The 16429-nt window shown below is 27.6% G+C and overlaps 1 protein-coding gene across 1 annotated transcript; it reads right to left on the reverse strand.

The window, feature by feature from the left end:
- Window positions 1–13362: 13362 nt before the first annotated feature.
- LOC114126459 (serine/arginine-rich splicing factor 2) lies at window positions 13363–15979 on the reverse strand. The gene is made up of 4 exons (XM_027990414.2): window positions 15533–15979; window positions 15081–15212; window positions 13909–14056; window positions 13363–13522 (listed from the first exon to the last, which is right to left on the reverse strand). Exons 1-3 carry the CDS (start codon window positions 15712–15714, stop codon window positions 13909–13911), a joined length of 462 nt encoding a protein of 153 aa, XP_027846215.1. The 5' UTR covers window positions 15715–15979; the 3' UTR covers window positions 13363–13522.
- Window positions 15980–16429: the final 450 nt, after the last annotated feature.

Genomic DNA, 16429 nt, shown 5'->3' on the forward strand with positions numbered 1-16429 from the left:
CAAATGTAATATGGCTTAATGTGCATTATTATGGTTTTGTACATTGTTTTAGTTAGTTCAATATATAAACTCATTAAACCACGTCGTATTTTTATATTAAAAATTAATCATTCCAATATGTTAGATATATAATATATTCTAAGTTATTAAAATCGTTCAAGATAAAATCTACACAACTCATAGGTACCTGACCAGTAACTAAATGACGATTCGAAGTATTAATTTCTTCAAACCACCACACACATGTACCTATTGTACCTACAATCTACATACTACTAATCTCACAATAACAGCCCTCCTATTGTACAATTTGTAAAGGCAACTAGCTAGCTTAATATTTACACGCTAACTTGAAAGATAAAAATGTATTTTGGGTGTAGAACTAGAATTGTACTTCAGTAATTTTCTCAAAAAATTTCATTGACTATTGTCCATTGTGGATTTATAAAGTATATTATTTTTTATAAACACTCAATTATTGTCTTAAAAGCTAAAAACCAATGATTCTATGACGATCGTTTGTAAAAGAAAAATATAATGTGCGAGCAGTACGCACATCGTCATGGCACTCTTGAATTCCTCGTATTAGATTTTCCCGAGCACGCATTTCCTCCTTGACAACCGATACAAATAAAAAATTGACAAGAACGGCGTGATTGAAATGGTGAAAATCAAAATCCGATACTGAGAACTCGAAAAAGCACCACCCTCCGTGAAAGCACCGCCTCAAATGCGTGACTTATAATATTTACCTAACTATAATATACTTAAAATACGCACATGAGCAACCAATAACCATGACTTAAAATAGTCACGAGAAAAGCAAAATCTTATCGTTATACAAGAATGTATTTCATTAGTGTAAAAAATTTAATTTCATGCATGGCGTTGCTAAGATTAGATAAAAATGTAGAATTCTCCTCGATTTGTATACCAATGGTACGACAAAATATTAAATTGAACAAGGTTTTTTTCTTTCGGAAAATAAATTGCATGTTAAACGCAAAGAGTGTTAATTTTGGTAATTGAAAATAATTTCTTAGTAAAAAAGACATTTAGGAACAATAAAAAATTACTAATAATACTAAATTGATGTATTGCAGTATTGATAGTATGCTAAAAAATTTCAAACTTTCTAATATAAATAAATCAAAATATAATGAATAAAGAGATATTTTTTTAGATTTGTTCATTATAATTTAACAATAATGTATAATAATATGTATTATATATTTAAATAAAAATATTCTTAAAATTAATATTATTTTAATTTTATTTTTAACGTATCAATATTATAATGCACTTTAAATTAATTATTGTAATAGGTAGTAAGTTTTATTAACTTTTCAAGTACCTATACGGCTATACCTATTCATTAGTCTTACAATGACAGCCAGTTCTTTTTCTACGATATTTTAAAGTCCTTGTCTTATAATGATTTGGTATACTTATTTTTTTTTCAATTGATAATGGTTGGTTATTTTTAGTTTATTTTACTGTGTATCACCGTATCGATGCTAAGTACCTAGTTTACTCTTTTAAAGCAGACTGTTCAATGGTTTTTTTCATCGACGATTTTTACCTTTAAGCTTAATCAAAAGAGAAAAAATTCAGCAATTGCTAAACAATGGCTCAATATTTTCAAGACGTTTGAATTGTTGTTTTTTCATACAAATTGATTTTTCCCCATATTGTACTACACTAGATAACAATAAATTAAAAAGATAATATTCGTGATTTTTTTTTATCATCAAAACCATTATTATTATTTTTAGTTAAATTCAGTAACCAATATAGGTACTTCTCCAAGAAACATAACTACTAGTCATTAACTAGTACATGACAATTTTCCAGTCCGATTATGTCGATAACTAGTCCTATATAGTAGATATTATTCTATATTACTTCCATGTAATCTTTTTGTATAATTATGGTACTAAATCAATACCTATTCAACTTTATTTCGACTATAATTTTTTCATATTTATTTTTATTGTATAAATAGGTAATAAATATTTCTTTAAAATCACTCCATATTACATTTATAATATTTTTATCACTACAAAATTTCTTAAAAAAAAATGAAAAATGTATACTTACATTTAAAAATTCCATGATCTACAAATATTCACTTTAACCGCAATATTATAATTAATTAAAGAATAATAATTTTATTAAAATATTAATAGCTTTTTCTTTTTTTTATTTAAAAATGAATATAATATATAAATATGTAATCATGATATCAAATTATTTATTACGTATCTTGCTGCATGGATAAAATAACGCATTAACGCGCATCCTCTACAAGAAATTTACTTATGCTACTTACTTATGCTTTTACTGCTATTTGGTATAATGTCTTATAATACTGTACTTAGTTAATCATTACATATTATACTAATAATACAATAATAAAACAATATATGAAACTAAATCTAACAATTTAAATGTAGTCAATAGTATAATGACCTAATATCTAGTTCTCAAAGTAATTATTCAAAAAATAAATAAAATTATTAAAATAACATACAAATATTTATGTTTATCCAATACCTATATTATAATTCGCACAGCACCCGGTACTAATGCGATTTTGTACACAAAAATACGCTCGAATACGGGAATAGGGATCTTGTTCTGTAGAACTGTAATCAACCAAATTTTATAATTTTTTTTTTAACTAATAGAGGGTAATATTCTACAGGCTGTATCAATTTCCGTTTTTCAATATTTTAATCTCAAACTTTATAATCTGTCTTCAAAAATAATACAATTTTAAGCAATTTTCTATACATTTTATTTTACTATTATTTTGAATAAAATAAAAATCGGAGTTCGATGCGGCCTATAGGAAGTTTTCTTCTTTCAAATAAAAATATAGTTACCAAATACCAATATCTGAAAATTCTACAAGGTCTGAGAATTATTCCCATGAAGTCATTTTTTTCGATATAATACACCCTATCAACCCCCTTAAATAGATATCGGGTAGTAAATTAGTGGAAAAGTGTTATAATAAAGGTGGTAACTAAAATACAATATATAATATTTCTATAATTATATATAGTATATTATACTATTTATTGTTTTACATTTAACCACTTTTGTAATTGTATTAAACATAGTTTGTAAATGTATGGACAGTTAAATAACGTATTTTATGTTTGGCCGCCACTGTAGCTAGTGATTGAGAACCATAACTATACATGTAGAATTATGAAATGATAGAAAATGATAAATCATATTATATACAATAAATATTGCATTAATTGATCAAGTGAAATTTTAAAATCGGTCTACCTACATACAACATTTCAAAAACATTTTCTGCTAGTCTTTAGATTAAAATTTATTTTAGTTTTCTTAATGAATATTATACGTACACTCATATAATATTAAACAATCTCCAAAATAGGTATTGGTATGTATTTATACGATAAACACTCGGGTGAAAATATACTCATATAATAATAATAATAAATAAATATAAAACCATTGATATTTTTCCCACGGAAGTTTTCCAATGGTGTACAATATAGGGTCTTATTTTATATACTTATTTATATACTTACCTATATATTATATTAAATACAGTATAACATATTAACACTACGTGATACGTGTATTATAGGTAAATGATGATATTTATAATACCTGTACTATACTATATTATCATAATGCGAGTAAAAAGAGGCGGATTCGCGATAATCCTGCAGGAAAAAAGATGACAAGCGACTACGACTACAGTTGTGTTCAGAGAGGGTGCGCGCGCGTTACTGCAGGAGTAGGAGGACGCGCTCGCAGCGGTAACTGCGTACGCGGCTATTATGTACACATTATATACGATCACATAATAATATACTATTAATACATTATAATATACGATATGCCTATATATCTAATGCCCACGTCCAATACGTACAACAGTAATGTATAATAGGCCTTTATTATTGCTATTCTCACTCGACGATTTCCGCGATTACATTTTAAATAACACACCGCACACAGCAAACATCACTCGCGCACGCCAGGTATATATAATATTTTATATATTGTGCCGCCACTGTGGCTAGCCGTTTGGGGTATACCATCTATAGACGTGAACACTTTTGTGTGTGTGTGTGTTTGTGTACGGCCACCGGGCTTGGGACCACCCATCTGAACCGTTTAAAGCCGACAGAACACATGTTGTATAAATAAGTTAATCCGCGGTGCGCATTGTTCGGCCTTTTGTGTAACCGATATATATTATACACTATAATACGCACACGGTGCATTTTCGTGTGCGTATAATACATATAATATTGTCTGCCGCGGCGGCCGGTTTCATCCAATGATCCGGTGTGTCCGCTCCAGTGTGAAATTGGAGTTTGGATTTGCGCCCCGGTGGCCCCCCGGATTTGTACACACTCACACACGCGCACGTCTACCTATAGATATCATTTATTGTGTGTGTGTATAATATGTGCGCATTACTATAAATTCTCATATTTATATATATGTGTGTGTGTGTGTGTGTGTGTGTGTGTGTGTGAGTGTGAGTACACAACATTCATACGCACATATTATAATATGCGAGTTTTAGGCTCCGCCTTGTGAACCAGTATTATGTATGTATAAAATCCGTTGTCGTGGGGTGGCCTCGGCGGCGGGTACACACATACGACTATATTATATTATCGTTACCTATGTGAGTGTGTGTTTATTTGGAGTCGGTCTTGTGTAATTATTGTATATATATATATATATAAAGTGTGTGTGTGTGTGTGTGTCGATGACCCAACCTATCCGCCGCCGCTTTTTCAAACAATTAGCCCCGGATCATCACGGCGTTGCCACTCGATTGGATTCGTAGCCGCAAATCTTTATCGATTTATTATATATTCTATTATTTGTGAGTGTATGTGTGCGTGTACCTACACAATACAATTTTTTTTCAAATTTATTAACCTTCTGTATACACCACACACACATACTTAAATATTATATTATTCTGTTGATATACATCTACCTACCACCTATATTATTATACGCGTGTTATTTCAGACGAACCGGCGCGCCTTTGCCGTAAACGAATGTATTATAACTTATTCCTATAAACCATAAAGGTATAGGACGTAAGTGGTTTCGTGTACAGTGCGTGTGATATACCTAAATAATATAATGCTTAAATTTTATACCTGTATAATGCAACTGTGTATATACATTTTTTCGCGAATTCCTTCACACGGACAGTAAACGCGCGTGCATTATATTATTATTTGTTGCCGAATTGATGGTATATTATAATTTATAATAATATACAGAAGCCGTCCTCCATCAAACGCCGACGAATTTCCTGAATCCGACCGCGAAATTTGCGCTTTGATCCTATAGTTAACATATAGTATATATAGTATATTATTAATCGTATAGTAAATATAAGAACGAAATTTGTACAAACGATTTTTTTATCATTATTATTCACATTGTATACAATATCCTATGCGACCATCTCACAGATGTAGTTACAAAACTACTGATTTCTAAAAATATCTCTGTACCTAACATTGCGTCATAATGTTATAAAATCTATACCTATTTACGGTCAATCGACTACAATACACAATGAATGCATTACAATTTGTAACATTTTAAAAACAATGAATACCAAGAGTAAAATATACTATTTGGTGATAACAGGTTAGGTTACAGGAATGAGAATAAAATATTAAATGGATTTAAAGATGTACCTAATCAAGTTATTGAAAAAAATTAGTATCTACTACATCGATGCATTCTCATTCTTTTTAAACTCAGTTTATTATTAAAATAGGGAATTAATAGTTTATTTTAATAAAAAAACACAAAGAGTTATAATACAAGTTTTAAAATGTCTAAATTAGTTTCTTGAAAAAGTTAATGATTTTATTTACCGGTTTGTATAGCTGCTATTCATCTATAATTCCAGTGGTGTAAATGGGAGCTATTGATGAGTGATGACTGATGTGTTCCCAACCTCACCCTCCAAATATAATAAATATAAACGTTTTATTTTGATTACTTAGTGACTAGTCCAAAACATAAATTAATTGTGATTAGCCATCAGTCCGTTACATTTTTAAAAACCCCTAACCATAATATTAAGTACTTGTTTTCTAGTTTAACAGCAATTATAATAGGGGTAAAGCATAATGATATATTATATTGTAGTTACTAGTAAGTAGTTAGTTACTAGGTGTTGTAGTAGTAGCAGGGAATCTAGGAAAAAAAAGGCAATTGAAAAAAAGCATATAATTATAGGTGTAGCAAAAGGCAATATGCAGTATAGTTAATTTTTTTCTAACACCGTAAACTTAAAATAATAGATTTCAAATAATTTAGAACACATTTTAAAATATAAAATTAAATGCATATTACATTTTACTCAGCATCAATACTGCGTCAATATAAAACATACATTTATCATACAACTTATAATGTAAACCTTATGGCATAATTAATAAAAAATGTTAAATTGTTATGTTTTCTAAAACATTTTTTGCTTTTATCGCTAAAATAATTGGATATATTACCTATATAACATATTAAATGGGTAAAAGTTAAAAAAAATAAATAAATTATAATTAAATAAAACCTTATAATAGGAGAGGAAAGGGAAAAAGGGCTACAAAATAACCACGTATATTTTACGTACCTATTCTCTGATAAAGTAAAATATTATTGGCATGGTATTTAATTTAATATCAAATTACTAAAAGTATTTGAAAAAATAAAACAAAAATTTGTCAATTGATTTTTTACGTTACTTTTTTTCAATTGCCTTTTTTTCCTATTATTATCAGTAGCAGGCAAGGTACTTACAATGAACAAATCAACACCTTTTATTATATTAAATATTTATAAAGTTTATCATATAACACTTATTAATGTAGAGTTAGGATTTATACACAATTCTTTTAAATTCTTTAATACATAAGTACATAACCATTCACATATTTTATATTGAAAAAAGTTATTTTTTTGATACTATCCTTTAATTCTACTATTTCTACTATTATATTAATGCGACATTGGTGGATTATAATGAATGTAATGGCACTATAATATGCTTATAATATTAAGTCGTATTTTTATGACGTATTATTAATAACTAAAATATTAATTGATATAAGTACCTATTGATAATAATTGGCTTGTTTATTTAATAAATTACTAATTAATTATAAATTCATTACTAATTAAAAACACATGAAAACCTAGATCCTCCTTTTAGATGTTTAGCAATTAGGACTGCAAAGGACGAATCAAAGTCAAAATATCTACAGACAAATTAAACAATTTAATAAAACGTATTTTTATTTTAAATTAACAAATATTTTAAAATATCGATAATCGATATACCTACTCAAATAATATAAAATAAAATTTAAGTTAAAATGTTAAATAATTAAATTAGGTACATAGATTAGTAGATTGTACTATATTTCCTAATAAAAATTAGCTCAAATATTAAATTATAAAATTGCAATAATTGCATGCATAAATACATTTGTTAAAAAAAATAAAAATATATACACAAATTTCACGAGTTGATTTTATTTCTATACATGACAATTTAACGAGACGCAACGCCATAAGATACCTATCTTTTCGTTTATATTTTCGACAAATGTCGAGTGAGTGAGAGACTAAAACGATTCTAACTGATTATTATTTATTTGATTTTGTTATATTGTACCAATATACGCTGTGAGTTTAGGAAGTTTAATAATTATAAGTTGTGATATTATTACTCACAACTCTCTACCTACTAAAGTAATTTATTTTTTTATTGGTAATATACTATATAGCGTATTAGCGTATCTAGGTTGAATTGATTTTACGAACTAATTTTACAATTGAGCTAATTTTAATTGAAATTAAAATGTCTACAAATTTTGATATTTTATCCATAGATATTTTTTCTTGGGATATATTTTGGTTTGAATATTTTGAACGATTGCCGCAGTCTTTTATTATTATGTTTAAATTATCCCATTATCCCTAGTTTTATACTTTTAACAAATAGTATAATAATAATAAACAAATTCGTGATATCTCCCCCATTAAAAAAATATTTTGGTCTACAAGAAAAAAATATTTTTTTGTGTAAAGTTAATAATTTATTTTATTTTATTAGTATTTTATATGTTAATTGGATATTACATAAAACCATCACATATATATTTATTTTTATTTATAATAACTAATAAGTAATTAAATATTCCATCATAATAATTTTGAGATATGAACTTGAATGACACTATAATATAACAAACGTTTCTTTGGAGCGAGGTATTGGTAAATGGTTTGATTTGCTAAAATCCGCTAGCATGGAGTATTTTATGCTTCGTCGAGCGATGCACAATAGTTTCAAAAGCCTGGAATGAGCGTTGAGCATAAAGAATACTATGCATCCCAGAGTTGTTTATTTGAACGTTCGATTTTAATTTCTATACAAAAAATCTTGATCAGAATTCCCAAATTTAATTTTAAAATGTCTGTAATAATAATCAGCTAACACTGAAATCAACACGAAACAAAATCATGCGAGTGGATCCTTTGCGATTATTTGAGTAATAATGTAATATTATTAATTCTAGAAACTTTGTAATACTTTTGATAAATAAGTACCTATTAATAACGTACAGTGTAGAAGTTGAATTTATTCGTTTTGTACCAATATATATGTACTTAGTACTATATATTTATATATTATTTTACATACTATGTTGTCGTGTATCAATTATTATACAATAATCACCATCATCCGCTCATTTAGATAACTAACCACCACTTTTGTCCGCAATAACCATGGCATGCTTTACTTGTTATTTATTATCATTAATTATACATAGTAATATTATTACAGTATGCATACTATTATGGTTATGTCCTATGATAGCTTATAAAATGTGAAAATTTCTTCAGTTTAATGTGTTGAACAATACTACCGAATATCTATCTAAGAAATGTGTGATTTCCAGCACTGACATGACTTATGATAAAATATTATAGGTACCTAACTACCTACCTGATCTCAGATCTATAATAACTCCATTATAATATAATATGGCTTCATAATAGCACGTTTTTACAATATTAATATATCAAAACATTTTCAAACCTTTAAGTAATAATTTACTTGAACAAAATACTTTTTTAAATGGCTAGTTCACATATAAAACAGTTCATATTATATATTTCACTAAGTAGGTACAAAAACAAAATATATCAATATTATAATATATGTACTTTGTATAATATTGGAAGTCACAAACTTACGAATAAAGAATAATAAAAAATATTTTCATTACATCTGCATTTGATAAATATAGGTAGTATATACATTATATACTATATACTATATATTGACCTGGTTTAAAATATCAATAATAAAAATAATATTTGATGTATTGTTAGTATCGTTGGTACTGTATTATATTTTTATGTGACATGTGTAAGGTACACTAATAGGGGTGCATAATATTGTAGTTGGTTAAGCGACATGTTTATAGGTACCCTCTTTGGAGATTCAAAGAAATCTCAAAAATCATTTTGAAGACCTTATTGCTTATTATCTCTTTTATTACATCCAACATACTATGTTCCTCCCATTTATTGTACGATATTAAGCGAAAATCTAATCCTAAGCTCAGTACCTACCTATTGAGTTTTAAATACCCGTGGATATAAGGAGGGAGAGAAAATGCTCGAGGGAGAAAAGCACGTTCGGTAAATAACAATACTTATAAACTCGTCTGTAACGACAGATTATACCCACTACCCAGGTGGCAGGTTGTTGTATGGCGTATAATCGATTTTAAAATACTTTATATATTATTAGTTCAATAGGATAAATACCTATATTAGATATATTATTAAACAATTTTCAAACGAAATAAAATACAAAAAAATAAATAAATAAATAAATACAAACATTGATATTATGAGAAAATTATACAAAATCTTTGATTTATATTTGTTAGTATTTGTTCGATATTATATATTGAAAACTAGGTGTTAATAAAATACAAACGTCAAACACCTATTATAATCGATAGTCATCCAAATTTTTTTCATAATTATTCTACATAAATTTTAATATAATATGTAGGACATTGTAGGTAGGTATTAAGTAACAAAATATTATAAATTATTAGTCGTCGTTATAATACAAAATATATAATATATCCGTTGACCGTTATTACAATAATTTATGACATTCTTATTAGCAAATTAATTTTTTATTAAAAATTTAAAAAGTACCATTTTACCTGATAGAACAGAGAAAATTAAATAATATGAAAAATATAATAGTTAGTACAATTAACATATTACGTGTTTTACTGTCAATTTATTGATGACTACAGTTTACATTAAAATGGCTACAGTCATTGAGTAATAATGTAAGTATAATTGTTCGTTGCTATTTCCCTTAAGTATATCGATGATTAATAAATTTAGTAGATTAGGTACATATAGACCTAAAGCAATAATATTATTGTTAATTAATAGAGTAATGTAATTTGTAAAAAAGAAAAGAGCAATAGAAGTGCTTGTTCTCTAGTTGCATGGGGGTAGATAAGGGGGGTGTTCAAACACACCCCGAAATAAAAGATAAAACAATGTTAAAATAAATATTGTGAATTAAACTTAATGTATATCTAGACAAAAACCCCCTTCAAAAAAATTACCACCTACACCCATGTCTAGTTGAATTAACTAGTACGCGAATATTAAAATTATAATAAATTGTAATAAAATAATTCAATTATATGAAGAGAAATATTAGGTATAAGACGTATAGTGTATTTTGCTATTAGGTATTTACAAAACGGCGAAGTATTACAATCTCATAATAGTTTCTGAGCGGATGATGTACCTATTAATTTTACAACAATAAATGGTAAGTGTTTTTCTCTTATAGGTAAACTTTTAGGCAAGTTTCAAGTACCAAATTAAATCTAATTGTTGCTACCTCGAGAGGTCAAAAGTAAAAATTACCAGTACCTACTTTTCAGTTTTCTTAATAATTAGGTAAAATATACCTAGAACTAAAAAAAAATTACACAAAATCAGCTTTTGGTTTAGAATAAAGTTTTTGTTGGTGTTTGACCCAATTGTTGTTGATTATTATCATACACATTATTATTTTTATATAACATGAGTATTTAATTACCTATATATTTATTGTTTTATTATAATATTATATTAAATTATTATACATATTATATTTTATCATTCGAGTTTTCACTTCATAAATATAGATTATTACTAATTATTATATTACAAATAAATGATTAATGAACTTACATACATACATACATACACACGACGTATCTTTTTGCTATCGAGTAGAAATTTGCACGATTGCACACATTATGCACACGAAATGGGATGCAATTTACAGTGACCCATATACGTAATAGTGGCGCCATCTGTCCAATTTATATAATAAAAGACAATAATAGCATACATTGTCTTATATTGTCATACAAACATTATGTACAATGTACATTTTACATCAAAAGACAATGTTCGTATTGTTTATAGCTTAAGCCCTAGGAGCTAGAGATAGATAAAATACAAAAATAAAATCATCAAATTGCGTTATAGGTACCTACCATAAAAAAAAAGTAGAAAACCAAAATTATATCAACAAAATAGTCAAAATAATTTTTTTTTGTACAACTTAAAAATAACACAGTGTGGCTATTTATGTAAAGGGTTAGAGCTTTCGGAATAAGCCACATAAAATTGAATTTGAATTATTATTAAAATAAGCATTTTGTATGTAAAGGAATCAACATATTATTATTTATTATTGATACATTTTTTTCGTGTAGAAACTTAACTGCGTATATACTGCGTTAGGAGTAATTTTTACCTGTCGTATCTCGTGTGAGAACTTACATTCGGACTTGAAGTTTAAAGTTTAGTGGAATAGTTTTTCTTTATATTGGACCTAGGTTAAGAAATAATCTATTGAAATTTAAGTCCTAGGAACTTTACAGTCAACAGTTTGAGAAAAAGAAATTTGGATTAAGTAAAAACTTAAGTGATGTTTAGACATGAAACTATTTTTAGTGTAACAGAATTTATCTTGGTTAACTTTTAACCTTGAATCTCAAGTTGATGTACCTACCATTAGGTACCCCACAAAATGTAAGTGATTTTTTAAAGTTTAAACAATTATTTCGAGCTTTAATGATAGATTTATTATCAGTATATTCACCACCAATTACCATAAATATGAGGTAGCTAGGTTAATTTTAGCTCCAATAATATATGGTGTATACAATATTTAGTAACACTTGGATTTAGCAATTATTTGGACAGTACTATCACAGAATAGATAAAATAAATCATTATAGAATATAATAAATGGTACTATAATAAAAGCAGTAATTAAATACCGAATACCAACCCCTATTGCTTGTTTAGAAAAATATTAAACATCAACATAACACATTTTAATTGAATTAAGAATACTCTTTAACATTTTATTTGCATAAACTCAATTTAATTTAATAGATACAAGGAAAACAATATTGAAATCATGTCAAAATTAAAATACACAATATATTTGGTTGTAAAAAATTTAAGTTTAATAGCAAATCATATATGAATTAATTTATAGATACATAAATAGGATTCAGATGTACTAAACTTACTATAAACTACAACATTATAGTAGTCAAACATATAAAGTATAAAATTTGGATTTAAAATACATCATTGATAAGTCATCTAATTTTTGATCAAACATCAAGTACTAGTATTCAAAACTCATTAATTAACATATTATACAATACAAGCTTCTTTTTTTAAAAAAGTTTTGGACGTTTTTTAAAATATTATTTTACATAGTTTTAATTATGAAATATTTTATATTTTATCAATTGGATAACTGAAAATGTTATGATTGTTATAAATTCTACATTAATAGGAACACTAGCTACAATTAATGTAAAATTTAAAGTTTTTTAAGATTTCATGAGTATTCAAAATAAAAAAAGAGTGCTTATAATTTTTGGATAGATCAAAAATATAGCATTCAATTGATAAAATTTAAGCAAGTTATAATAAAATAGAGGCTTTATTCTTTAATATCGACGTATTACAGCAAAAGCTAGTTTATTGCAAACCAGAATATACTTAAAGTTATATTAATTTTAACCTAAGACAAAATGTATACGTGTAATCTGTTAATTAAAATTAACTGTAATTACAATTATGTAACTGGTATAGTAACGATTATATGGATGACACTTTAAAATTTAGGTTAAAATTAAAAAAAAAAACTAAGATATTTCTTTCTTTTAAAAACTAAGATTTAGGCTACAAAATGACGATTGTTTATTTATCAAAGAACTTAAATAATTCAGGTTTATAAATGGCATAAAATATTTTAATCGTTATGATAATGTAAACAAATTATGCAACTGTTGTTGTTTCATCTGATTTTTCCATATAATTTTTGAAAAATTCACATCTGTAAAAAATCAAATCAAAATTGTAGTTTTTAAATATGAACATATTTTATACTTAATATTTTATTTAACTATAGATAACCTATCTTATTTCTTATACTATATTCTACTTATAATCTTATTAAATCTTATTTTTCTGAATATTTAATTTATGGTATAAGTAAAAAGCAATTTATAATAAAGTACAGTGGAACCTCGATAACTCAAATTTTTGATAACTTGAATTTTTTCTTCGCCCCCAATCGATTCAAGTTATCGAGGTGCCACTGTATTTATTTTCAACAGGTTTATAAAAGAATTTAAAAATCAATAGGTAGTATAGGTAAAGAAAAATGGTTTCAAAATACAAATAAAATAAAATAATACTAAAGTAATTACAAATATTTACCTATGATCTTGAACGACTGGCTGACTTTGAATGTCCTCTTGAACTTTTACTACCAGAGCGTGAACGTGAACGTGATCTAGAATAAGAACGTGAACGACGACCACGAGACCTGGACCTTGAGTATGAACGACGTCTAGGCGAACGAGACCTAAATCAATAGCATTAACATGATTGGACTTTTAATAATTACAATTAAAATCAAATAACATACAACAAGTTTATGTTTAAATAGACATTAAAATTAATTCCATCCAGTTGGGGTTAATTTATTTTTCATTTAATATTAATAAGGATTAAACTATTTAAGCGCAATAAAAAGAAAAATGTGGGCATTGTAAAAATTAAAAATCAGCTATTTCCTAACCCTAAACAGAGTTGCCAGGATGACTCAGGATTGCTTTGTTTAGTTTTATTTAATTTTTTAATTCAGCAAACTGAAATCTGCAACTGGCACTCGGCTGATCAGCAGCTAGTCAGCACTCAGCATGCATCAGCTATGGGCAGGAACAACGCCCTCGCCTTCTACTGCGGTCAGCACGATTATTACACCTTAGCTCAGCCTCAGCCTCAGCCACAGCACTCAGCCGCCACTCCCCAATTACACCCCACACCTGAAAATATTGTCGCTGCTATCAATGGGTTTCAACAATGCTCAGTCTTTTAACAAAATAAAGTAATTTTTTTTTTTATGTTAAGTTGAAGTAATATATTAAGTAAAAATTAAACGTAATTAATTCAGATAATGAATACTTAAAATAAAAAATTATTAACAAACAAAATCAATAAAAATCAAATACTATAAAAAAATTATATAATAATAAAAAAAATAACAATATAAGTTTAAGTCTTGATTGAAAATACCTAAACAGTATTTTTCACCATCATATTATGTTATAATATTGCTTGACATAAAAATTAATTTTACTTCATAATATAAAATAAACAATTACATAAATGTATTTGATGGATACTTAATTAATTTTAAGAATCAACCAAATCATTGAAACTGTATATTATATATTATTTTAAGCCAAGCAATGATAAAAGGGTTGATATGTTGTTGAATTAATGTTAGTTAATATGTTTTGATTTACTGCACATATGGTTTTGAAGAAGCCGAACATAAAGCTGTGAAATTTAACAACGTATTTTTTATTAATAGGATAATATACCTCCTGCGTCTTCGTCTATATGGTGAAGTTGGACGTCCATAGCGAGCCATCTGAACACGTAATTCTCTACCATCTAACATGCGACCATCCATCGCATCTAATGCATCTTCTGCATCACGTTTATCATAAAATCTGAAAGAAAAAAATATGATTATTATTAGCCAACAAATTATTTATTAGAACTATGTACTCAATAAGTAATAATATCAGCAAGATTGTGCAAATCAGATAAGATCAAAGTTACGGATCACAGCGTTTAAATATATTGCCACCAAAGGGAACATCAACCCAACCAGCAGGGAAGCTCTACCTGTGGTGGCAAATATTAATGTGTATCGAGCTCAATGCTTAGTTTTATAATCATTTTTGCAAAACTGAATGGTTATGGTCACACGCCCTTATTCGATAAAATAATTTACTAATATTTTATTGCGAACAAGTACTATAAATACCTGACAAAAGCAAACCCTCTGCTCTCTCGAGTAAACCGATCACGGGGAATGTAGATGTCTCCGACTTCTCCACACCTCTCGAACACCCTCCTCAGGTCCTCGGGCGTCGTTCTGTAGGTGAGGTTGTCAACTTTCAACGATACCATGCCTTCAATCCGTGGCGGCGGTCTGCTGTAACTCATCGTGAATCTTGTGTTCGCGGTAACTGGTCCTTACTGTACACTAAAGTATCGAAATACACTCTAAAACGCACAAAATACCAAGCAACAGTATTTATAGCATGACGACGATAACGCGTGCGACAAATAGAATAAAAAATAAAAACTAGGAATAGGTGACCGCACGGGTGAGACGACCGTGAAAATGGCGGACGTTATCCTTTACGGTCGTCGACACTCGTTAGTCGTTAGTCGTTACGCAGCCGGGATAGCGTGAATCATAGCGACACGGGCACACGGCTCATGGAACAAATTAAACTGTATACAACTCTCGTGGAACTGTAAATATTGAACGCGTCATTTGACAGTGTCGCTAACATTACTAAATTTACAAATTTACATATTTACAAATTGTTTTGTGCTAAATGATATACCTACAAACTATAAAACTAGAGTTAATACCATATTACCATGGTTGAAATATTTAATTAACCATGTATAATACCATAAAACTTAGATCATATACTAGGGCAGGAGTGGCAAATTATTTGAATGCATAGAAAATATATCAAAAGTTAATGCTAAAATGTGTATGGAATTAGGTGCTAATTTTGATCTAGAAGATAATCAACCTCATTTAAAAATGCCAAATGGTGAAGAAATGTTTATTTTCTATGACTCAGCACATGTTGAAATTAGTAAGAAATGCCTGGGAAAAAAAAAGTGTTATAATTATTTC

Source organism: Aphis gossypii, chromosome 2 (assembly GCF_020184175.1).
Source record: "Aphis gossypii isolate Hap1 chromosome 2, ASM2018417v2, whole genome shotgun sequence".
Lineage (NCBI taxonomy): Eukaryota > Metazoa > Arthropoda > Insecta > Hemiptera > Aphididae > Aphis > Aphis gossypii.

Excerpts from the sequence above, each read along its gene's own strand:
- LOC114126459 (XM_027990414.2), bottom strand. The coding sequence starts at position 15,714 with ATGAGTTACAGCAGACCGCCGCCACGGATTGAAGGCATGGTATCGTTG. Across the intron at positions 15,213-15,532 it reads AGAGGGTTTGCTTTTGTCAG|ATTTTATGATAAACGTGATG; the intron begins GTATTTATAGTA and ends TTTTTCTTTCAG. Across the intron at positions 14,057-15,080 it reads TATAGACGAAGACGCAGGAG|GTCTCGTTCGCCTAGACGTC; the intron begins GTATATTATCCT and ends CTATTGATTTAG.